This window comes from Odontesthes bonariensis, chromosome 8 (assembly GCF_027942865.1).
Source record: "Odontesthes bonariensis isolate fOdoBon6 chromosome 8, fOdoBon6.hap1, whole genome shotgun sequence".
Taxonomy (NCBI): domain Eukaryota; kingdom Metazoa; phylum Chordata; class Actinopteri; order Atheriniformes; family Atherinopsidae; genus Odontesthes; species Odontesthes bonariensis.
Window position 1 is genome coordinate 16,982,635 of NC_134513.1, and position 27,159 is coordinate 17,009,793.

A 27,159-nucleotide genomic window follows, 5' to 3' on the forward strand; every position below is an offset into this window, starting at 1 on the left:
AGACTGTGTGTGTTTGTGAAAGAGACAGTGTACGAGCGTGTGTCAAAATAGCAACGAGTTATGCAAGCACAGTAAGCACACACCAGCAGAAACATAAATCGGCGCCCCTGGGCTCAGGTATCTTCCTGATGTTTGAAAAGATCATTAATTTGGTTTTAGAAACATTTAACAAAAGTTTCAAATCTATAAGCTGACGTTCCACACGGTTAAAAGCAGTCTGCAAATAGCCAAGGGCCTCGGCAAGGGTGTAACCACAACAGTAAATGACCGTATCGTCAGCATAGAAATGGAATTTAGCATCAGGGACGTTTCTACCAAGTGCATCCACGTAAATGCTAAATGAGATTGGGCCCAAAGCAGAGCCCTGGGGCACGCCAGAAGACATATTTAACATTGTAGAAGAACTGACATCAAAATGTATACATTGCATTCTGTTTGACAGAACATGAATGTTTTGTCTGTTATGCTAAATGCCAAAAATTCTTCAGCCAAATCTAAATTTAAAGAAAAGGTAGAAAACTAGTATACTATAGATGTGTGAAAATGTGTAAATTCTAAGATGCATCTCAATGTAGATGTGAGCAATTCTGTTTTTTTGTTGTGACTAAACATAATAGAAAATTAGAAGTCTACACAAAATTAAAGCACGCAATTAATCATTTTGGCCTACCAAGAACAGTAACATTGCATACATTGTTGCATTATGTTAAACTTCTATAAAACAAGTAGGAGAAGAAGCAGCAGCAGATCACAAAGAGAAAGAAACATGTAGCTTCTACGTTGTGAAAAAAGTACTAATATGAATAACCACATTAGCCATTTTAATCCTCAACAAAGATCTGCAACTTCAAGAAACACAACCAACCCTACGAATCAGTCAAGAATTTACGATGCTTTGTTATATTTGAGCTCCAACTCCAAGGAGCCCAAACATAAACTGTATCATTGCTTTATTAATTAAAACTGCAGCATTTACAGAAAAGAAAATGTGAAATAGTAAATAAACATAAAATAATCAGAAAGGCAGATTATGTATTTCAACTCAAAGAAGTCCAATCAAGGAAATTCCGATTAATTTGATCTTATTTTTATTAATCTTTTAATACTGTAATTCAAATTCAATGTGAGCCAATCAAATATTCCTAACTAAAGTTAAGTAGCTTTCAGTTTTTAGAAAACAAGCGATTGTTGATACTACATCCATTGCTTTCCCTGTCAACACTGAACACAGAGAGGGAGGCTGCTAACTCTTATATAAATGATCAGTGGCTCTGTCATGTAAATTCATTGAGTATTCCAATCTTTTTGCCATACTGTATGACGTAAACACAGCAGCCTGAGAAACTAGAGACAGGGATACAATACAGAAGAATGACAGGTTTGAAACTTTATGCATCCGGAGAGCACAATGCTTTGTTGGGATGCAAGTAACGTAAAAGTTGTCATCAAAGGCTGGATCTCTGTGCTGACAGCTGTGTACTAGGTAGTTTTTGTAACTGTCCAGACTACTGAGTTGATTTCTTGTGCACATGCCTCTAATAATAATTGGAATGAGTATGGATCTGAAGGGGACCAAAGGTGAGTATAAATAAGTGTGAAGCAAGCCTGATTGCTCAGGTTTTTGCTCATACCCAGAAAAAGTTTCTATTATATATTGTCCAATATTTCCCCGACAACATAGTGATTTCCTAAAAAGTTGGGAAACAGTGTAAAATGTATATAAATTCAGAATGCAGTAATTTGCTAATCATCTTAACATATCAAATGTTCAAAAGGAGAACTTCAGAAAGTCCTTCTGAACTAAAGATCAAAAGATATTCACCACTCTTTTCAAGACTGCATGGAGAAATAGTTCCGGACTTTTTGAATGGATTTTCTGAAGATAAGATTCCAAAGAATTTTTGGATTTCAAGATCTATGGTATTATTTAAAGATTCAAGTATTCAAGACAAATCTCTATTTGTAACAGACAAAGCTGAGATCACCATCAAACTAATATTGTTTTGCTATACTGCATGAATTAAACAAGCAAAGAAACAAATGCTCTGAAGAGCTCTGAAGTCAATTCTCTTCTATCGCAGTAATATCTCTATGATTGTAGTCTTACCATCAGAGCGGTGGATGCAGGTATGCTGGTTGTCACTAAGGAAGAAGCCGTCTGTGCACTGACACTCATAGCTTCCCATAGTGTTGACACACACTTGTTGGCATCCACCATTGTTATCCAGACACTCGTCCACATCTGTTTCGATGGAGAGACATATTGACAGACATAAAAGAGAGTGAGGGAGATAAAGTTAGCCACAGAAACAGTATTATAACAACAAGTATGTGTCAGTAAGAACTAATGTGCCTGACAATATCTGATGAAGGGGATGACACCAGAGTCAGGAATGTTTTGGACACACACATTATGAGACACAAACAACATACAAGCTGTCCTAACAGGCTAATTAATGATTCTGGCACGGCAGATGTGTGTATCAAAAGCCTAGAACTAAGTGGTAACAGGGGTCTTTCGATGTCACTGTATATACTGTGTGGGAACGTGCTATGTGCTGATACTAGGGCACTAGTGTGTTTGTAGGGCCCTACTGTGTGGCTGAAAGGTCAGTAAATTTCCAATGGGGCATTTTGATGGGTCTGAAGTGAACTGGAAACATGTTATACCCTTGACTGACTTTAACAGGGATCAAACAGGACGCACTAGTGTGTGTGTTTGTGTGTACGGTGTGTAAAACTAGCGCATTGGTGACTTTACTGGGCACTTTAGCGTGAGGAACAGAGGCCGATCTAGTAGACAATGAAGCCAAGTTACACAAAAAAAAGATTGGACACGATGCCCAACGTTAGTTTGCCTGTGTCTTACGATCATAGCCATTTCATCTAATGGCTACAGTCAAACAAGAACAAAAGTGGTACCCGGCATTGATAGACTAACGACAGTGTTCAGTTTAAAAAAAACTTAGTGGAGTTAAATATATAAAAGCTAATGGAGGTCCTTTCTTGATTATTATGACTCCTCACAAGAACCCCTTGATAATGAATAGACTTGAACATATACATGACCTTTTGGTGGAATTTTCCCCCTTCTATTATTTCAAGTGTGTATGTTTGTATGTATCTCTTTTTTTTCTCGTTGTCTTCTTTTATTTTTCTAGTTTTCATTTATTTATTTATTTATTTCCCTTGTCCTGTCCAGCATTATAGCAGCAGAATTGTAATCTGAATACCGTTTATGCTAAACACATTTGCTATGCCAAGGGAAGCGTTATGAATGTTCTAGTTTTCATTTGGTTGCTTAAGTAAATTGAGTGTGTTTGGGAACCTGTAGCCCTATGGGTGAGGGGTGGGGTAAGAAGGATAGGGTGAACTCAATTGTCCAATGTAACTGATGAACATTGTACCCTGTGTTTTGGAAATGACTGTGTAAATGGAAATAACATGTACATGTGCTGTATTCTTGTGAGGTAAAAATTTCCAGAAAATCAATAAAACATATTTCCAAAAAAAAATATATATATATATATATATAATAAAGTTAATTAACACATTGACTCCCAAGTCACGTAAAACTACATTTTTACTGCCCATGCGTTGGCTCCCAAATGGTAAAAATACGTTTTTACGTTTTTTTTTATGGATTCTGAATCTATACATTCTAATGCACATTCACATCGGCCAATGATGTTTACTGATAGTTACTTATATCTTGTCTTTTCACTTTATTAAGATCAGATTCTGCTGGTAAAATTGCAATAATAAGGTGACTTGACTTTGACCAATTACAGGGCTTGACTTGACTTGACTTGCCCAAGAAAAAATTACTTGGGACTTACTTGAGACTTGAAAGCTAAGACTTGAGACTTACTTGATCCTTGCACATGTGTGACTTGGTCCCATCTCTGCAATGGATAGCATGCTTCTCTTTAGTTTACAAGTTAGTTTACAAAGGGCATAGCATATACAAAATGGAGAGAGCTATAGTGCTATACCACTCAACAAAGTACTAATTTGTGACCAGTTAAATTGTTTGTCATTTCTTCTGGTCCGGGATATCATAAGTTGAAAATGAAAAAGCTCAATGAGTGATGAAAAAAAGGTTTATGACTACCAATCTTAGTAGAGTCGGACAAAGTTAAATCAATTCTCCCCCATGCTTGTATAATATTGGGAAAGAAAAAGTAATCACATTACAAATAACCTTATCCTGCAATAAGCCTAGCTTAAAAACTATGTACAGCTATATTAAATCTATGTACCTTGGGATAGTTTTACAGTCGTGTGTAAATAAAGCAGTATGGGCTCTTCGTTGAATCATAAATTGTCTTCACTGAACTTCCGGCTTTGTTTCTTTCTTTGCATTTCTTAACACTGTTACACGTCTAATGTTTTAAAGGAAGCCATAAATATGACTGATGTATTTCATTTTCAGGCTGCAGAAGCAGAGAGAGCACGAGAAATGTGATCTTAAACTTACTTCTGCCAATATTTCTACATAAACAGCGTGAGTCCTGTATTATTCAACATTTCATTTAAACACTTTCAGGACGTGCTTTAGCTATGGAAAGGCTGCCTGAAAGGTTGGTGGGGAGGAAGGGAGTTAAGCTGAGAAGAATGAATGGAGAAATCAAAGAGTTGTAAAGATGTCAATGTGAAATTCAAAATGCTTTTGGAACATTACTGCCAGTGGATTTTGTGAAATTAGTCTATTAATTTTGATATACACTGTAAAAATGATGGACAACGCAAATTGCTGGCGGGCATGAAGCCAGTGCGGATGTGCTTGAAACTCTTTTCTGTTCTTCAGAGCATATTTTTGGATGTCAGAAGCCACTACAATCCTAAAAAAATCAACTCCATCTCATTGGCAGGCTTCTTTTATGTAATTCAGTAATCTGTACAGATTTGGAGAAGAAAACCATATGCAAAAACCTCCGGCTCAGAGTATTGCAATTCAGCCTCGTCTTCCCTATCTCCTCCCAGCGTTAAGTCTCAAACATACTTTTGGTAGAATAGCAATTTAAACTAATCTGATCTTGTTGTTTGATTGCTATTAACACCTAAATAGCAGAGATGGGGACTCAAGTCACTGTGACTTGGACTCAAGTCGACTTGAGTCGCTGTTTTGATGACTTGTGACTTGACTTGACAAAAAATAAAAGACTTGAGACTCGACTCGGATTGGAAGTTAAAGACGCGGCACTTGACTTGACTTGAGACACGATGACTTGAATGACTTGAGTGTTAAGCATCTAGCATAACTTTGAACTTTGTTCGTCATTTGAAGATCCATTCAGACCAGTAAGTGCTTGTCAAATTAGCTAATATTATCCTGTTAGCCTAGTCGGTAGTTAGCTAACGTTAGCTTGATATGATACGGGGTGGACAGGTTGGACACATTGGCCAATGATGTTTACTGACAGTTACTTATATCTTGTCTTCTCACTTTATTAAGATCAGATTCTGCAGGTAAAATTGCAATAATAAGGTGACTTGACTTTGAAATGACCTATTACAGGACTTGACTTGCCCCTAGAAAAAATTACTTGAAGAAATTTGAAGTTTAAATTTCAATACCTTTATTATCTACATGTGCTAAACAATTTGTTGAGCACCAACATTGTAATATTTCCCAGAAATTTGACTGAAGAAAGCTTGTTGAATAAAATAAATAGACAAACATGTCAATATATGTTTCAGTTTAAGCCTGGTGTGGTGGTTAGCACTGTCACCTCACAACAAGTGTTCCTGGTTTGAATCCCAGCTGGTGTCTTTCTATGTGGAGTTTGCATGTTCTCCCCATGTCTGTGTGGGTTCTCTCTGGGTTCTTTTACTTCCTCCCACTGTCCAAAAACTGCATGCAATAACATGTTAGGTTAGTTGGTGACTCTAAATTGACCCTAGGTGTGAGTAAGGATGGTTGTCTCTGTGTGGCCCTGTGAGGGACTGGCAACCTGTCCGGGGTCTACCCTGCGTCTTGCCCGATGACCACTGGGATATGCCCCAGCCCCTGCGTGACTCTGAGTTGGATTAACTGCCTATCAATTCAGGCACACATTTTGCTAAATGATTTTTACAATAAAATATTACTGAAATGTACCATAAATATCTAATAAACCTGGATACAATTGCACTGATGTAGCAGCATTACATCAGGTCTGTCAAAAATGTAACAAAAAACTTATTTTAAAGAAAATTGGTGCTTTTCCCATGTGCTTCTTATTTTCAGTCTGGCAGAAATTATGGGTGCTTCCTAAATTAAAGGTGACCTTACACTAAAAGTGCATGTTTGTCAAGGTACAAAGGGTGGATCAACTCACCCACTGGCTCGTCACACCCCTCTCTCCCCTATTATAAAAGCCCATATAAACCTTCAACAAAATTAACAACAATGGGCCGACAGGGAAGTCCAAAAACCAATCTGTGATGGAGTAATTACTACAACTAAGTTTTGAAGTGAGTATCAAGCTGCCTGACAGCCCCTACTTTACTTCAGTGTTCCTGTCTGTGGTGCAATATTTCAACAACCTGGGTCAGTTTGGAAAAAAAAAGACTGTGCCAACAAGGGTGATCAGTACCAGCTGTTTATGCCCAAACTAAAAATTAGAGAAATGTCCATTTTTGAGAATAAAACTGCCAATCAAGTATTTTTCCTTTGTTATAGTGGGAAGTGGGAAATTCCAAGTCAATCAATTATTCTCACGAGTAATAATATCATCGACTAATTAACTAGATAACTCTGATCCGAGTGCTGGTGGTAATTCTTGAAATAATTCAATAATGTAGTTGATGTTAGGCCTCAAAGAGAAACACATTTGCTCTATCTGCTATCAAAGATCAATCTTCAGCTCCACCATCCTGACCAAATATGGTTAAGCTCTAGAAAGGCCAAGTGGTGACTATCAAATGCCAAACATGATGCTTCAAAATAGCAGTTTACAAACCAAGCAGTGACCCCATGGAGCACTCCTCCGACCACTTTTAGACAGTGTTATAATATTGATCTGCATCCCTGTATGTACTTCAGATCAACAAGCCCTCCAACATATAACTCCAGCTAAACTGCACCGCTTTAATCCCAGCATACCTGACACTTGCCCCAAATGTAAAGACCAAAAAGGTACTTTATTCCATTGTATCTGGGAATGTCCACAGGTACTATCATTTTGGAGAAGAGTATAAGACCTGGCTAGCCAAATCATTGGTAAGGAGGTTCCTCTTAAGCCAAAATGATGCATATTAAATCTCTACCCAGAGGACTTCATTACCACCCAAAAAGTAAAATCTTTGCTGAACATTTGTTTCTTGGAAGCCAAATGATGTATTGCCTGCTCTTGGAAGTCAGACACGCCTTGTACTACAGCACAATGGTTGAGGGGATTGAGCTTTTATGTTGCTTTAGAAAAGATAAGCTACTCAACAAAGAACAAACTTGACAAGTTTCGGAAAATGTGGAATATTTTCTATAATTTTCTTGAGAATAATAATATGGATGTAGATGGTTGGATGGATGACAAATAGGACTTAGTTGTCTTTATTCGATTTATTTATCTAATCTCTGGTGTTTTTAGTTTTGTTTTTTGTTTTTTTTATATTATACTGTAATCTTTAGTTATGATTGTAGCGAGGATTTATGTGAGTGTAAACCATATGCTTGCTTTATTTATGCTTTATTACAAGTCCCCTTTCTCTTTTTTGTTTTGTTTTATTATATATTTTTTATGTACCTTACTGTGCCACTGCACTGTTTTGTATTGATTTCTGTTTGTTTATAAAATTAACAAAATTCTTAATAAATAAGTGTTTAAAAAAAAAAAAAAAAAGCCCTCCAACTCATACGACAACATAGGTCGTTTGTACATGCCCTCGAATACGCCCCTTGGGAGCATTTCCTACATCAGCGCCCCAACCGATGACGTTGCGTTTTTACTCTATGTCGTTGCGGTTTTACTCGCGCCGTCGATTTTCCCTGTTCATCGAAGTAATAAAGGTAAGTAAAGTAAATTGTGTTTCATAAACATTTGAGAACAGTAGGACATGTTGTCAGCGTGTTTTAATGTTGTTTCACCGTCTAGTATAGTATCTAGAATTACTACTGGAGATAATGTTTACGTTATAAGAGCTAAAGTTAACTTAGCTAGCCAAAAGTTATGTTACCATTATAAGAGCTAATGTTAACTTAGCTCGCCAAAAGTTTTTTTATAACAGCTATGTAAGTGTTACTTTTAGAAGACGTCAGGACCAAAGCTTGTATGGATAAGTATTGATAGTGTATAGTTAAGTAATATATTAATTTAAAACAGCCTTTGCCGGAAATCAGGCATGCTGAGAACTTCAGGTGACAGGTCAGAGTGATCATTAGACCATTTAAGTGTGATTCTGTGTCTCTGTAAAATAATTGTTTTCTTGACAATGTCTGTCAACATCTATCATCCTATCTAAAACCTGTCAAACTTCAGTGGGGATGAAAAAACCTTTCCAAAAGCAATAAAGCAATAAGGCTAAAATCTGATGGATCACAGACGTTGATTCTTTATTCCAGACCTCTTCTAGAGCCTTCATATACTGTTCTGTGTTAGTTCTGTCCTATTTGGTTTTTGCAGGATTTACACAAAAATCTCAAGAGAATGTGATAAGGCACAAAAAGTGAGAAAACCAAAAGCAGTAACATCAAAATAGTCAACACCTTACACTTATTTGTTCATTTGGGAAAAGATTTGGGGTTACAGTATTACAGGGGTGAAAGGCATGTTATAACTCATATATATTGTCATATGTAAACTGAAATTACTCTAAGTTCAAAAGACGAGGTCAATAGAACACAACTGCACACAAAAGCATTCTTAAATTTTCCTATTTCGTACACAGCCATGGCAGCGGAACTTTGTATTAATCCAAAAATTATTGTATTTGGATTTTAATGTTGATTTTAATGTTGATTGTTGTTGATTGTTGTTGATATTGCTCATGTTGGGGGTGGTGGGGGGGGTAGTATGTGTGCAGTGTGGTTGTCGGTGTGATGTTGTGTGTGAGTTTATGAATTGAATTGATTTTATTACTGATTTTATTATGTAAAGCACTTTGTGTTGCTTTTTTCTTTAGTATGAAAGGTGCTATATAAATAAAGTTTGATTTGATTTGATTAAAAAATTCATAGAGATGTTTATCTTGAGCTAATGTAAGACTTCAGCAGGTGAGAAGGTGACAAACTGAGAAATTTCTTTCAAAGTTAGTCTTCTAATTTTTTCAGTGCTGAGCTGCAAACTGAGGAACAGTAATAAAGAGAGGCACTTGTTTACCATAAAAATTTTAAAATCTCAAATAAACTGGACAAAAACATTTTAAGTCCAAGTATTTTTCTTTTTTTCACAAAATACTATGCTATTATGTGTTTTTTAAAAAGAGAACAAGTTTTACTCCTTATTCTAAAATATATTTTGTGGCTTTTATTAAATAAAAATTTTATGTTTTTTTCAATTTTCAAGTCCTGTCTGTAACATGGCTGACTGTGCTCGCTATGGTTAATGACTCCCCACTGTGCAGCCACCTCCTAGATTTTCTCATACAATGAAAATGTCCAAAGGGAAGGAAAATATACCCACAGAGGCACACCAGACATTCAAAGAGGGCACTGAACCATCGACACATTGAGCCCAGCTGTGTCCAAGCCAAATCCAAATAAATAAAGAAAAAATCAAAAGGATGAAAGGAAGTCACTCTTTAATTAGAGCACAATTAACCAATCCTAAATCAATTACTGCCCTAACTTGTTGACACAGTGCATCTGCATGATGATGGAGTAACTTCTTAAACGCTCACGCAAACTGATGTCCACAATTTTTCAATGTGTAATATGTTATCCAAAGCTGATTCAGAGCTCCAAAATGTTCTGAGGTTTATGTTTTGGGTCTTTTTAAAACCGGAAAGTCTTTGGCATGTAGGCCAAGAGAGTGTGAGAAAAATTTGAAATAAAATGAGTGTGAACCTTTACTACGGAAGCGTATTGCATTCAATTAAAAAAAAAAAAAAAAAACAACTCTGTTTTTTCTGTCTAATTTAGTTTTTGGTTGGTTTTTCAGGGTAATTTTTTTCTGTTTTCCGTGGTAATTTTTTCTCCCTCTGTTTTTTGGGGTAATTTTTTTTTAGTTTAGAAAGCAACAATCAACGCATTCATTCCTTTATGAGGGCTCGATTTAATGGAAGCAAACATGATTAGTTTGTTTAGTTTAATCAAGTTTTACTTTGACCTGGGTTTAAGACACTGGGAGATAGTCATGTCTTTAAGTCATGTAGACGGTATAACTATTAGTTTGTTGACTTTACGCAGGCACCTGAAGACATGTATGGGCGGGGGCCGGAGTCACCTTAGGTCCACCGGAGTCACTTGCAGGGTTGATAATCTCGCGGGATTTCAAAGTATCTCGATATTTCCGAAAAAAATTACCCGAAAAACAGTGGGAAAAAATAACCAGAAAAACAGGGAGAAAAAATTACCCCAAAAAACAAACCAAAAAATAAATTAGAAAGAAAAAACGGATTTTTTTTTTTAAGTGAATGCAATACGCTTCCGTACTTTACAGAAAAATAAACAAGCTAAACAAAAATGTTGAATTCCAATAATGATGGCGTGTGAATGCTATAATCATAATACATCTGTCAATACATCTGTTGTCAAACTACAGAACCTGAACCCAAGGTTTGCAGCCTTCTAAGTTTCCAAACTACATTTTCTAAGAAAGGCCGTGGGTGGCAACAGGTGATTTGATTCTTGCACGCACTTCCGACTTGATTGTTTAAAAGATATATGTATTGCCAACAAAAAAATATGAACAAAACAATAACTAAAAATCTCTTACGACTTAGATGAAAAACAAAAGTTAACATAATCTGATTTTACAAGTTCAAAAAGTGGTCAAAGAAATCATTTTACCAAAACCTCCCGTCTTCCAACACGCCCCCGGTGTGTTCTTAATCTCTCTTGGGAGGGTCTAAAAGTAGCCAAAATAATCTAAACAGTTTCAAATATAAAAATTAATTACAGATTTTGATTCTAAACTGACTAAAGTATATTCGAACTGCCCAAAGAAAACTAAATTGATCAAAGTTGGGATTTACAAACACAAATGGCCACAACACCTGTTCTTTGAATAGATGAGTCGCAGGACCTGATAAAATATTCTATGTTATTTTTTAACAAAAACACCATTTCATGGAAGACATATGATTTTAATTTACATTGTCTTTAATCACAAATGGTACGGGTACTAACTTTCCTGCTAGATGAAACACTTGAGAATGGGACACTATAACTAACACTGTGTTTCTTGCTGATAGACAGTATAAAGACAAAAGCTGAGGTTCAGCTCAAATAACGGTTTGACAATCGGCTGATAGGTAAGTCCTTAGAAGTTCTGTTTCTGTGGTTACCATGTATAAGAGGCCGCTTTTTACCTTGACAGCTTGTGATGACGGTAAACATAAAGCATCAGACTAGCTGATGATGTTACACTCTTCGTGACTTTTTGGCAGAAAAGCAATCTGCCAGGTCATATTTCCTCTCAAAGTGTACTAAATATGGACTGATCCTGCCAAACTCGCATCACACCTGAATTAAAAGCCAGTTATTTAGTTCTGTTTCTTATAGTAGTATTTCAAATGTCAAATTCCAGGATTTCATTGCCAAGTGAAACAACCACATTTGCATTTAAGTGGCATACAGAGCCAGATTCAGCCTGATTTTTCTCATGTTTTAAAGTGCAAAGTACCATGATTGAAAGACAGCTGCCATATGGTAAAAGAAGGACAATTTGTTATCAATCACCACAGCTAGGTTTCTTAAAACCTTTGTTGAGCAGATGGTTGAAAAAGCTATTTTTACGTTGATATTTTGTTGGATGACCAATATATCAGTCTTTGGGCAGTTTAGTTAGAAGGGGTTTTTCTCCTATGTAAATACGTCAGATAGACAAGCTGAGACTCGTATTGAAAATGTTGATTCATCTAGTGACAATGATAGGCACAGTGTGATATTATCTGCATAACAGCAAAATGAGAAGCCAAGAATGTGGATAATCTCGCCCAAAGACGTGATCTGTTTTGAAAAGCGAAGGGGTTGCAGCATTGAGCCTTTGGACACCATGAAAGACAGCTGATGGGATGTGGACACTTGTTCTTTTCATGACACCTTGAAAAAATAACCAGTTAGTAACCAAACATGCAAGAATGTACAGAGAGTATAATGCCATTGTTTTAAAAGCCGCAGAGAGGTCTAGAGAGTCAAGGACTAAGGACTGTGCAACAGCTCTAGTTTCCTTTAGAGCATCTGTGATAGACAGTAAATCCATCTGAATGGTCTGACCGCTCCTAAAGCCAAGCTGATTTGGATAAAGGAGGTTATTGTGTGACTGAAAAGGACATTTTTAAAACCACCCTTTGAATAAACTTAGATAGTATTGAATAGTACTCCTCAATTTGACCAAGGTTGGCCAAGCTCAGAAATATGCTTGAGGCCAATGAAGTATTCATTAAATGCAAGAATACTGGTACAGTACCGATGTGGGCTAAAATAGGTTGCTGGGAATCAAATCAATATGAATATGAAATAAAGCCAGCCACACACTGTGGGATTTCAGTCATTGTATAAGTTCGGCATAAGCCAGACTGTGCAACAGACATCTAATGAGCCTGACATCATCTCCTATATGCAAAGAGTGTACAATTATGACACCTATGATGATACCTGACAGAAGGCCACAACTGAGAAAGGGCAAAACACAGATTGTAAGAATCATGCTGCCCTAAAGTAAGATTAATGAGCAGACCCACTGAGAAATGACTGCCCTGTTTACTCCTGTAGTTCCACACATTACTATATATATAACATTACTATATTAATATAGGATTCTCTGTAACATCTATTCTTTATTCACCAATAATACATCACTATTATGGGAGACATCTAAAGACTATTTCAGGAGTCTAATTATAGCCTACTCGGCATCAAAGAGACTAAAACAACCGGAAAAACAAAGGATACTCGGAAAAACAATTCATGGACATGGAAAAGCTCAGCTCATCACCAGATCCTTCTTCTTTAGTGCAGAGGAAGTGTACAGGCCACCCTTGGACGCTTTGGTAACCCAAGAAGCTGAAAGAGCCATTAATCTTTTCAAAGCAAAGACAGTGTGCGAATATGGTAACAAACCAGGTAACTACCTGTTTCACCTCACTAAAATTAAAACTGACTCTCAGGTTGTGTCTAATAATATAGATTCAAATTGCAAACATCGCTTTGACAATAAAAATATTAACGACGCCTCAAGATATTTTATACACAATTATAGGAATCAGAATCAATAGGAATCAATTACCTATAGCTACAGAGAGGATGGAGTTATTTTTAGGGGGCTTAACATTCCCCGCTATATCAGAAGCTCATAGGCATGAGCAAAATACTCCTATCTCAAAGGAGGATCTTAGTTGTCAAAAGTCTTTGATCGGACAAAACCCCAGGACCAGATGGCCTAAGGGTTGAGTTCTATAAAAAGTTTCATCGTTAGGCTTGTTCTTATAACCCATTCTGGAAATGCTAGAATACTCTTTCAAAATGGGTAGTCTCGCGTAGTCACTAAGGGAAGCTGACATTCACTATCCCATGAAGAAATGTTAAATCTAATCACAGGTCTCAGTCTACGGACACCTTTCAAAAATACCATGGCCAGAGGATGAGTGCCTGGCATCGAAACCAACATGACAGACAGAAAAAGCAGTTTAATAGACTTTAATGGTGGAAAAAGAGAGACTTTTGTCTAGGAGCTCCTGGAGGAATGTCAAAATATTCACAATAGAGCACTGAAAAGGAACAACGTTCCTATCCTGACACCACTGCTCAAAGGCCTGCCATCTATAGGCATATAAATCTCTAGTGGAAGATGTTCAAGCACTCCAAATGTTTCCAACACAGCAGGGAGCAGGCCCTTAGCAATTAAGGACCTCTCAACAGGTAGGAATACAGCAGCCAAAGTTCTGGGCGAGGGTGAAATATCTCCCCCTCTGCTTGAGAGAAATCAGGGACAGACCATGTCTGCGCACCCTGTCCAGAACTGGCAGTATAATTTCCACAGGTGGAAACGCATACAGCAACATACCGGGCCATGGGTGAGCTAGGGCATCCATTTGTAGACGTGCGCTCTGATCTTTTATGGAAAAGAATAACAGGCAGTGAATGTTGGCAACAGTGGCAAAGAGGTCCACTGGAGCCCTGCCGAAACGGTCTCATATCTGAGCTACCACCGATGGGTGAAGCCTTCATTCTCTTACAAAAGGACCCCCTCTGGATAGCAAGTCCGGCCCCAGATTGAGGCACCCTGGGATATGAGTGGCTCTAGAAGACAAGAAGTGAGCCAAGTTTAACAGGGGAAGTGAACGTGTCCCTCCCTGCCTGTTTATGTAAGAGACCGCCATTGTGTTGTCAGTTCTGATCAAAACATGTTGACATGTCAGAGCCTACCCAAAATGTTTCAGATCTAGGAACCTTGCCAATAGCTCCAAGTAGTTGATTTGAAGTATGGACTGCGCCAGCATCCCTCACCGCCGTGCCGTCGCACAGTGCCCCTCACCCCCTAAGGGAGGCTTTCGTGGACACCACCTTTGCGGGAAGACACTCTTCTTATGTGGGAGCAAACTGCGCTCCCTCCAAGGGCGACGAGCTAACATGCAAGAGGTGGTTATCGTCAGCCTCTTGTGGAGGTAAAGCAACGCACACAACCGGTGTGAGGGAGTCCAGCACTAGATGGCGTGCATCCAAACAAAATGAGCGGCACCACGGCTATCATAGATGCCATCATGCTCATGTGCTGCAAAATCATTTGGAAACGCAGTCTGCGTCCCAACTGAAACTGAGGTAGCGATAAAACGCGACCACTCGGTGCTCCAATGAACACTTTCGTCTCGACACAGAGCAAATTTCCAGTCTTAGAAATGAAAACTGCTGACTCGGGATCAGTTAACTTTTCTGAAAATTCACGGAAAACCCCATTGTCTGAATGTGAGACAAAACTAGTGACAAGTGCGCTGCAACCTGCTCTATAAAACTGGCTATCAGAGCCCAAATATCCAGATAAGCTAGGACACGGATACTCCTCTCTCTTAGAGGAGCTAGCGCCACTTCGGCACACTTTGTACCTTTACGAAGTGTGCCGAAGGGAGCGACTAGGTATTCGTAGGCTATGCCCTCAAACACAAACCTCCAAAACATTCTAGGGTCTGGATGTATCGCTACATGAAATTAAGTGTCTGTGAACGAGATTGTAACAAGTAACAAAAGAAGAAAGAAAACAGGAAGTTAATAAGGGAAAGCATAAAGGGTAAAGAAGAAGAAGAAAGAGTAAATAAAAAAGCAGAGTGTGGTTACAACTTCAAAGATGGGAAGTAAAATAATCAAGATTATGAAGAAAAAGAAAAAGATTGACGGAATGATTAAAAGACATTAAGAAAACTTAAACTACAAAAGTAAGGACAAAATGTAGAATAATTAACCAAGTAGAGAGAATTTTATAAAAATGAAGAAATTATAAAAACGAAATAAGTACATAGCCAGTGTTGGCTCTGAGATCATAGAAATTGTGCTTCAGATATTACATTTCACTGCCTCATTTGAAAAATTCATTATGGCTGCATCGAGTCTTCACCAAAAAAAAAAAAAAAGAAATCTCTAGTTTAAAGACAGACAAATACTGGTTTCCCCTTTCTGGGTCATAAATACAACATAATTACATAATTACAGTAGCAACCTCCCATCAATACACTGCTCCAGTATAGAAAACAGGAATTTTCTCCGGGTAAATAAGACAACCAAGGTTTGATTCTTGTGGTTTCTGCCTTGCATGTCTTTTAATATTATCAGGTTGTACACACTCGCTTCAATGTATGAAATAGATTCTGAAGAGATTGTTGCAATTCCTTTCATGAACACTAGATGCTGACTTTAAGGAATACTTATGTTTTTTAATAAACCATTTTCTTAAAGTGAACATAAACACGCATGATTTCTCTCTGCAAGTCAGTAAATCTCTGTGTAGTTATTCCTCATTGAAACAACTCATGATATTCATCCATATGTTGTTCTTTTTTAAAATATTTCAACTTCTCAAAACAAGTGTATGGAGATAAAAACATACAAAGAGGCTTTTCAAGACAAGACATTACAATATCGAGATAAAATATGGTGCCTTTGACTGCTAGGTGATAAAAGATGTATTTAACAAGTTTGTTATTGTTTATATTGTTCTGTATCTTTTCCCAGACGGCAGGGGAGTTAACAGATCATGGCAGGGGTGACTTGACAATAACAATAAGTCAGTGATAGTGATGCTACAGAACCTGTTTTCAAGAATTTCAAGTCTGGTAAATTTGTTGCAGCAGAAGTAAAGCACAGCATATCTTATATGCATCTTTCTCATAACACTAGGCAGCCTCCAAAGTGAGTGTGTCAAGATCGGACATTTTTGAGAAATGGTATTGATTGTGCTTTTTTGTTTAGTTTTTCACAAATACAACCAAACCCTGTAGAAGCTACATCACTGACATATTCACTTTATTTTGTGGAAAAACTACTATTAACAATATAATTGCATGATATAAGCATGTCTCAATTATTTGTGCCTCTGTTCCACTGAACATTAACAAATCCAGCAAAGTGAACAATTTTGGCCATTTCAAAAAATTCAGGAATTAACAATAAGATTTTTAGAACGTCTACATTGCTAAAATAAAAGTCTATCAATTTTAGTGGGGAGTGAATGCAGAGGCCCAATAAAGAAACACAATAAAATGAAGAACATATTTGAATATAGACCATTCATACCTAAACAGTTGTGTCCATCATGTGCCAGCATGAATCCATCGTAGCAGGTACACCTGTAGTTGCCTGGTATGTTGATGCATTCATGGACACAGCCCCCATTGTAGTCATTCTCACATTCGTCCATGTCTGAAAGAGAAAGCTGTTTATGAAACTGAAACTTCAAGTATGTCTGAATGTATATATTCACTTACTTGTTTATTAATTGTTTTTTTTTCAGTATGTTTCAATTGTAACTATCACTTTAATCAAATTTGTTTAAAAAAAGCTGATTCTGCGCTCTTAAAGAAAATGATTGATTTCATTACTACTTTACATTTCATTCTATTCTTTAGGAAAACATCAACAAGATTCAGTTAGTTTTTATTTGTTGTCCCTGACCTGCAACCTAAAATTTGAAGACCATTACAATTGAATAATTATTTTTTTAGTTTTCAAAGGAACACAATGAGAGCATTTAAATAACATTTTTACCCCATTACTTCCCAATTATTTTTCCTTTTGGAGACTGTGATCAATAAAGCAAGTAGACTTTGGAGTATGTATCACCAAGGTAACTAAGAGAATTTCCCACCTGAAGTTGATAGATCTGAACAAGCACTCTTAAAACTTTCAAGACTGCAGATATAGTATTGGTAATTTCAAAGATGTAAATAATAACGTAAATAATATGCTGCATGGTATTAGAGGGAATTATTTTAGTAATCCCAAATGAGTTACTCCTGCAATATTACAGAAATACTCAGGAAAGCAACAGTTTGCAACAGCAAATGTTGCACTTAACGTGTAAACCAAATGTTATTGATAAGCTAATAGAGGCTTTCAAAGGAGCCACTTGCAAGTGGTTGCCACATTGAACAACTTAATAAAACAGTCCTCTGCTTACATGTGAAGAGCAGGAAGTCTAACTTGATTAACAAGATACAGGTATAGAGAATGACTTCTGGATTTAGGGAATCTGATTTTGTTCTATGACAGTTTGTTTGTGGACCACCTTGTTTGTTCTCCTTGTGGAAAATGGGATGTCAGTTTAATAAATAAAGAGCCACTAGATATATTTGATTCAACATCTGTTCATTTTGTTCATCATTTCTTTTATCCCTCTCATCCTGTAGGTATTTGCTTAATTCTCCCCTTTCTAATAATTTATCAATACATCATTCAAATATTCTAGAGAAATATCAGTACATAAGGGGCAAAGAGTCTAATGTAAGATGGACACATGATCTTCAGTCCTTCAGACAACACTTCATTGATAATCATCCTTCATCAACATTACTACATGGGCAAGAGATAACTGTGGAAAACCTTTCGTGATTGTTTCAGTGCCCTTGGCAAAACTCACTTACAATTCTATGATTGCAGCCTTAATGTCAAAAAAAATCATTGAGATTTAAGACCAACATATGCTGCCTTCAAGGCAACATCTTATCCAGGTACATCAGTGCATTTAGCAAGAAAACACAAAACCTTCTGCTCACATTACAAAGGCATGGCCGAGTAAGAGGAGTGTAATTGTACTGGACTGGCCTGCCTGCATTCCCATCGAGCCCCCAATAGAAAACGTGTGGAGTAGTTTGAGACAAAAATATACAATACAAGGACCCCATTCTGTTAAACACCTTAAAATGTGTTTACAAGAAATTTGGGACAAAACAGTGACACCTCGCCAAAAATGTGCCCAAGCGGTGTTTGTACATGCAGGCAGGTTCAGACAATAATTCTGTTCAAAGAATACGCAACCCGTAGTTGAGAGCAACTTTATGCAAAAGTTAGAAATAGCGTCCAGGACAGATATATCTCCATCCCGCTGTGACTGGTGTGCAGTTGGTGAGAGGCTGAGGTACCTTGTGGCTGTAAAAGATGGTTGTTGTGGTGTGAGGAGCAGTGATGGCTGGCATTAGGGGGGTGACTCTGGGACGCCAGTGGTCATTGTCTAACCTCCTGGAGGTGTCGTGGGCCCAACTAGACGAAACACTGACGAAAGGAGGTCCCCACCTGATGACCCCAATGATATGTTTGTCAGCACTGCTCACTGGTCTATATAGGGAGTATAGGGAATTACTCACTGAGTCTGGTCCTTTTATTTTTTTTTCTTTAGCACAAGTTTCTTGTGTTTACCTTGAATCTGCATGGTAAAAAAATTATTATTATTATTTCTATTTTTTGCCGTAACTGATGAATGGTTTATTATCCTATCAAACTAGTTTTGACTTCTAACCTTAAGGAAGTTGTATTATATTTTAAAGCCACCCAAAAAGAGATAACATTTTGGTGTAATGTGTTGTGCGTTTACACATAACTGAGGCATAAAGCAAAATTACATTTATATAGGTCTTGGTCGTGTTGTAAAAAGATTGTATCTTAGCCATAATATTGATCATGTTTTTACACTTAATTCAAGGTAAACACAAGAAACTTGTGCTAAAGGGAAAAAAAATGGACCAGACTCAGTGAGTAATTCCCTATACTCCCTATATAGACCAGTGAGCAGTGCTGACCAACATGTCATTGGGGTCATCAGGTGGGAACCTCCTTTCATCAGTGTTTCGTCTAGTTGGGCCCACGACACCTCCAGGAGGCTAGACAATGACCACTGGCGTCCCAGAGTCACTCCCCTAATGCCAGCCAACACTGCTCCTCACACCACAACAACCATCTTTTACAGCCACAAGATACCTCAACCTCTCACCAACTGCACACCAGTAACAGCGGGGTGGGGATGCAAACCATGGTTCGGGTAGGCGGAGAAATAAAAGAGGTAAAGATAAGTAGGAATCGGATTCAAACCCTGGTTCGGGTAGGGGGTAATGAAAATATAGAGGGTTCCAGAGGTGGAGGCAGGACAAGACACACTAGCAGATTCAGCAGACAAACTCACCTAAACAGTCCTACAATCACAAAAATGCCAGCAAAAACAAAGCCATACAACTCACTCAAAGCCAACTCACCCAAAATGGCCACCTGGTTTCAAAAGGCTCACATGGGCCACACCCTCCACTTAAATATCTTGAACTTCTTCTTTGCTTTTCCAAAAGTCTGTTTACCCTAAGTGCTGCCCTTGGCCCCCAGCTGCTATTCCTTCTTCTAATCCAAATCCACTGACTGGACTTTACTGCCTCATCTGATACTTCCTTCACTATTTTCCTCACACTCTGTCCACTTACACCCAGCTCCCCTAACTAACTAATTAACTTCACTAAGTGATGTTGTTTGAATAAACCCCACCAAGAAGTGACAAAAGTGATTTGGTTAAGTGTTGTATTACTGACAAAACCTATGTTGCTTTCGCTCTCATGGCACACAGGCCTTCATACCATCAGTATTGCAGGCTATTCAACTGAGCACTGATAATGATTCAGATGCCTGTTTATGTCTTTAGGCCAGAGGATGTTGATTTTCAAAAAGAATTTCAAATTTTGATTTGTCTAACAACAGAAGATGTTTGTAATAGCAACTTTTCTCTTTTGCCTCACTCTATTTCAAATTAGCTTTGGCCAAGAGAAAATATCTGTGCGACTACATCTTTTACATATTGGGTCCTCTTTGCTTGATAGAGCCTTAACCTGGATTTGTGGATGACATGATGAACTGTGTTCACAGACAATGATTTCTTTGTGTTACTGAGCCCATGCAGCAATTCAATGTTAATGCAGCGAGGCCTGAGGGCCCGGAGACTACAGGCATTCAATAATAATCTTCGAATGGTGTTGGTTAAACAAAAACAAATGTCTGCAGAATCTCTAAATCCCTTGATGATATTAAATGCTGTGGATGCCTTCGAAATGTTGTGTTGAGGAACAAGATTCTGAAATTACTACACAATACTGTCAGGATCTGGGTGTTTAGTGGTGTTTTTGTACTTAGTTATTGGTTCTATTATTTTTATTCCGTGCTCTTAGTTCTTTCTGTATTAGATCCATCTTTGTTTCACCTTAGTTCTGTTTTTCCTCATTTTCAGTTCCGTTTTATTACTCCTTGTGTGTTCTTTGTGTTAGTTAGATTATTTCTCCATTATTATTCTGGTATGTTTTCCCTTTGCTTTAGATTCATTTTCATAGTTGGTGTGCTCTCCCTCGCCCCCTGTGCCCTCTTCACTCTCACCTGCGTCCTGTTCTGTAATCAACCTCCCCAGTATATAGATCATGCCAGTTCCACCACTCCTTACCAGATCCTTTGTCTTATTGGTCTTACTTGTCTCGCTCATCTTATCTCCCGTTATCACCTCTAGCTTGTTCTTAAAATTCCTTAGTCTGCTTTCGTTTTGTTCCTGTGCTCCCTATGTTCTTGGATTTTTGTATCATCATTTGGTTTTCATTAAAACTTCATAATCTACTAGCCTGATTAACATAGACTTTCAAATCTCTTCGAGATTCTGGTCTGACCAAGACCATAACGAATACGATTCGAAATGGCCTGGTCAACCCGCCTCCCTCGGGTTGCTACTGGTTGTGGCCAGAAAAGGCTGTGCCTAAGCTTAAGCCAATCACACCACTCTTTCCTCTGACGTATGATTTAGCTACCAGCGGGGCTAACTGGTAGATTAAACTCTTACCAAAGCCAGTAGGGAGCAAGGCGAAAACGTCTTTCCTGTCAAGAAACGATTCAAGGGCTGTTCTTTGCTCGATTTTTAACGAGATTCTCCCGTCGAACACTTTCATTACAGCATGTACAGCAGTGTCAAAAGCTTGACGCTGCTCCATGTTGATATTGAATGAAGCGCTTCCGTGTACAATCCATGGGTTGAGTGGCAGTTCAACCACGTCACTACCTTGAACCCGCCTTGGTTGGCGCTGCTCAAAGTTGATTGCTTCCCGACAAAGTGGGTGGAGTTCCCATTTTTTCGGGAACTCGAATCCACCTGAATGAGCAGTTGGCCTGAGTAAGTGTAGCAGAGCCGAAGGTGTTGCGTCACTGCGAGGGCGGAGCCTGGGTAATAATCTACTCTATGACAAATACGTAGACATAGTTTTCTGCAGACTGCTGAATCTCTGCCTTTTACTTCTGAGACTCTGTTTAAGGTGCTTTTCCATGGCCAATAACTGACATGAAGCTGATTGACATCCCATATTAGCAATATCATTTATGAACATTGGGCCTCATGCAAGAACCATTCGTACGCACAAATTTGTTCTTAAATCGTCCGTACGAGTGATTTAAGAGAATTTGTGCATTCACCAATCTTTTCGTATTTTTCGTTTTCTTTCAGGTACGAACAGAATTTACGAGTGATCCAGATCGAGTGATCCTGTCGTAGGAGTTTCGTAAAATAGTCCGGTGTTATTCCAATCAAGTTTGCTTGACTAATGGATTGTATATTTAATTACTTTGACGAAAACATAAATAAATATACATTATACTCCATAATTATGCTGACATTATTCTGTTTGACTTAAATTGTGCACTACTTGAAGGTTCATTTGAATCTGTAACAGGAAGCTCAGCGGCTGTCTTGCTACTTTTGGATGCCTTAGCGCATCAGGCTCTTGGAAGAGACCGTGTGGAGACAGACGAATGTCTGACATCGCGATTAAGATTCCCAAGGACTGTGCTGCTACAAATATGCAGCTTGCTAGAGCCACAACTCCAGAGAGAAACATGCCGATCAAACCCAATTCCACACACGCCCACCATCCTTACCATCTTTGGATTTTTGGCCACTGGAACCTTTCAGAGGGAGATTGGAGACGATCGGGGGTGTCTCAGTCCTCTGTGAGTCGTGCGCTCCCCTTGGTCATCAAAACTCTCATCAGTTTATCACCCACGGTACATCAAATTCCCACACACCGCTGTCCAACAAGTACAAATTAAGAGGGACTTTCATCCCGTGGCTGGCCTGCCAATCATAATTGGAACACGAGACACATATACGCATCAAAGCACCCGTGCCCGTCGTGGAGCGCACTGAGCTGAAGGTCAGGTGGGTGGGTGTGTCTCAATACCTTGTTCATGGCGCAATATTGCCATGAACGAGGGTCTCCACCTGAACCAGCCCAGGCAGACCAGAAGGTGTGGTGCCAGAAGACCCCCCTCATGGACTGCCCCATCAAAGTGCCATCATGATGAGGCAACAACTGATCGCACGGCTTTAGTTGCAGTCATCGAGCGCCTGGCCATGGCGAGACGTTTTTTTTAAGCCATTTTCATATGAAACCATTTATTTTTTTATTTCGGTGACATGGTATTAACAGCACTCGTAATTGCTTCCCATTTCTTTGCTTTAGCAGGTCCCATAATTCCACTGCTGACACTGCTAAAAATGACAGATTTTCCTTTTTGGATTTCTGAAAGCAGAACTTCAATCTCAGAGCCCGTAAAGTTGTTCTTTTTGCGCCTTGATGCCATTCTCATGACTCAACACTCAACACTTCCTGGCACAGGAGCGAGGAGCACAGCCTTATATGGTATAATTTTGGGCGTGGAGCATGCAAATCTACTATTCTCGTGCACATGAACTTAGATACGCACAGGTGTGATTCATCATTTACGCAGGTCGTTTACACACTTTTTCCGAAGTTAAGAGCGCTTGTTTAATCTGACGTGGCGTGTTCGTACGAGACCTTCTTACGAAAAAATTGAGAGAAATTTAGAATAAAAATACAAATATGTTCTTGCATGAGGCCCAATGTTCATAAATGATATTGCTAATATGGGATGTCATACAGCTTTATGTCAAAAGAGGCGAACTATCCCTTTAAGTGAATAAGGCACTTTCACTAACAGACTGGCACCCAATTAATTTTTGGATGATAACTACTGCAACACTGTTTTTAACCCATTCAGATCAAATGCAACTTGATTTTACTTTCACGTTTCAAGCATGAGGTAACATGAGCATTGTTGACCTATGAGAAAAAATGTGATTTCATATATTTGCACTTACACTGATGTCATCATTCTGTGCCTATATTCGGTAGAGTGAAAAAAATAGTAGGAAGGTATGTTTCTTCTCTTCTGTGTCTTCTGGCTCAACAACACTGATGGAGCTGTGTGTGTGTGTGTGTGTGTGTGTGTGTGTGTGTGTGTGTGTGTGTGTAGGTGTACTTTCTCTCTGTATATGTGCATATTAATCCAGTTATCCTGAGTTTATGACGACAGTACATGCAACATCAGCAACAAAAGTTTTGTCATTAAACTGCATGCTGCTCAGAGCTCAAAAGGTGCCAGTGACAGATATATGTCCAGAAAATTTAATAGCCTTTCAGAAGGAGACAAGAAGGACTTTGTAACAGCAAATAATACTCCATGTTGGCATATTGCATCGTCAGACTGAGGGCATAACTGACAAAGCCTTAGAAAATCATGGCTGGGTTGACATTTGGTGGTTTCAAATTGACTCTAGGAGTGAGTCTGAGTGCATAGTTTTTTGTCTTGGCTTACAAATGTTTTCATTGGTCTTGTTGGTCTCCCTCACCCCTGCCTCTGATGTAAGGTTTTTTTTTTGCAATGGACCAGCAAGAGTTGGTGCAAATGCAGCATCTGTTTTTCTCTGAATCACAGTGCCAGTGGGCAATTTGCTGCTGAAAAATAGGTGTGTTGGCGAAGGTAAATGAGATGAGCTATATCGAATTCTAACATTCATATCAATTGAATCTGACAGCTAATTTTCTCTACTTTTTAAAAGTTAAAAGTAATGCAGATAGAGAGAGGGGTATGGTGGAAATTCAGTTGGGACAACCTGCTAGTACAGATTAACTCTCTCAGCACACAATTTGTATGGAAACGCACAGCTACCAGTTCAGTGCCAGGAGCATGAGCACACTTTTATTGTAGCATCTTCATCCATCACTAACAAGCACTGCATTCTCCATGTCTCGTCTTCAACTTGTTTGGAGTTTCACTCTGGGCAGTTGCGTAACTGTGGAAAATGCAATTAGCTGGTCCCGCTTGCAGACAACTCTCTGTTGGCTTATTAACCCTGCATAACAGATGTTAAAAGGCTGGTACTTTAGGCAGCACAACATCTGCACCAGTGTGAAAATCTCCACTGTATTAATCAAACAAATGCAGGACAAATACTTGCACGAAAAAGGCAATTTCACAGAAGCTAATGCAAAAAGCTGCCACTTGTCTGGCACCACTGTAGAACTTCAGAATGTCAAAAAGTCAGACCTGAAGATTGGCTTTAGAAGAATGCGAGCAAAGATAGAAAGCCCCGTCGACATCAGTAAAGCTGAGGTATACAGGTTAATAGTTTTTTGTTATTTTTCCCCCAGATATCACATCTTCCCTGTGGTTAGGAAAGCTCCAAAGGCTGAATTCCAAAGCCAAATACTTGTGACCTCACAACTGAAAAGCCATTCAGTTTCTTGTAAAACAGATTGTTCAATAAGCCCAGAAATGATGAAAAATGAAAAGCTCACGTTTCAGCTGATCTCATCCATGTTTATGTTTTACACATAAACAGTGCTTTTGATCATTCTTATACAAATTATTCTGACAATATGGCATTCTATAGTAAGAAACCCGTATCTTTATAAAAAATTTGATGTACTTTTCATTCTGGACTATCACTGGATGATTCCATTTTTTTTGCTGGACTATGAAAGCTCTGTGGTAACAAGCCAGACCACTTTTACACAGCACACAGATGTGCTTGTTATATGTGTTGTATATTGAATAATAAAATAATATGCTTATTGGTCAGATATTTGAGATTTGAAGACCTGACATTTAATATTGTTATAATTTTGCACTAGTAATGCCATTGTTTATCTGCCAAAGCATGGAGTTAATCTCTCCTGAACTTCGAAAACACAGCAAAATCTTGTTGATTCCCATGATTCATCTTTTCATGACCCTTTGAATTTTTAACTCTCAGCTTAGTAAGCAAGTGCATAATACTTGAGTATTGACAGATGGTTATAATTTCACTAAGTCTCTATAAACAGAGAGACAACTCTGGCACTGTGTTAGCACAAATATACACACACACATAAGCACATGTGCAGTAAAGAAGCTTTGAGTGATGCACAGCGTCTCCCACATACTCTTCATTTGACAGCAGTGGGATAAAAGTTCACATTTTTCCATAACAAGCCAGCAGTATCAGTTTGTGGAAAAGTGTACAGAGAGGGCAGCATTCAAAGTCACCAGATCAAATTTCAGCAGTGTACGGAATTGAAGAAACTTAGTCATGTGAGGAAATGACTATAGCATGAGGACACAGCACTGATATCTGGATAATTTATAAGTTAGGAAATAAGAAAATAAGAAAATAAGAAACGAAACACCCAAAGTCCTCAGTCATAGTGAGACTCCTCCAACAGAACTACGAAGCAGCCTGGCTCCTGGAAGGACAATGTAGCCTGGGAGCTGCTAATTTGTGGTGAGCATGTGCTGTAGGGAGACATGGGTTGTATACTTCGGTTACCAAAGCTCGAATCCTAACCATTTAGTTTGTAGAAAAATTAAGTCTGTTTTTTTACATGGAGCCACATAGACCACATCTTTCAATAAACTTCAAAATTAAAGTGTCAATATTTTTGATAATATCACAACAACCCATGTTGTTATTGCTTTATTTACATTTACACAGACTCAAATGTACCAGTTAATAATGATTAATTAAAAATTTGTGTAAAAAAGCAAATCATTTTACTCTTCTGTTTTCTTTGGATCTTTGTTTAGTGTTCCACACTCAGTGCTGTGGGATTTCTGTATTACACTTGAAGCAATCTTGCTCTGAACTGGAGGATTTTTCCTGGAATATATCTGCAAGTGTTTTAGTAAGGACACACAAAAAAAAGTTTTTAAGAGATCAACAAAGGTCAATATGAGCTGTGTTAACAGTCCCAAGTGAGTCTTTTAGGCCCTCATCCTGATCCAAGTCTGTTGCGGAAGCTCAGTTATGCAAATGCAACGTCTTCCAGGGAATGCTGTAATGAGCAAGTTAATATGTGCAAGCACAGACTGTTGGTAAGGGACTTTGTAAAAATAATAAGCATAACCCCATTTTGCACACTGTGATTGGTAAGATGAAGGAAATTCTGATATCTTTTTATTATGCACTAAATGTTTGATTGTATAACATCTTAGGGATATGTACATAAAAGCCACCTCGCCTCATTCCAGCTAAACACAATTAACGAAGGAGGAAGAGGTTGCTGTTCTAATGCATACAATATATAATATATGTATATATATTATATACATTTAGAGTACGCTACATAATCAGTACTGCGCTCTTGTGATACTGTTTTCGTGAAGGTGAAAGTAAAATAATAACGCTGTTGTCCTTTGTATTCCTGCATTCCCTTTTTATTTAATAATACAGTATAGTATAGGATATGTAT

At 38.2% G+C, this 27,159-nt stretch overlaps 1 protein-coding gene across 3 annotated transcripts in view; it reads right to left on the reverse strand.

Moving 5' to 3' along the window:
- scube1 (signal peptide, CUB domain, EGF-like 1) overlaps positions 1-27,159 on the reverse strand; it is a 135,690-nt gene that overhangs the window by 88,961 nt on the left and 19,570 nt on the right. For all 3 annotated transcript variants that reach the window (XM_075471954.1, XM_075471953.1, XM_075471952.1), the window contains exons 3-4: positions 16,868-16,993; positions 2,108-2,242 (exon numbers count right to left, since the gene is read on the reverse strand). In XM_075471954.1, coding sequence (XP_075328069.1) covers positions 2,108-2,242; positions 16,868-16,993 — 261 coding nt within the window. The remainder of the gene's footprint in view (positions 1-2,107; positions 2,243-16,867; positions 16,994-27,159) is intronic.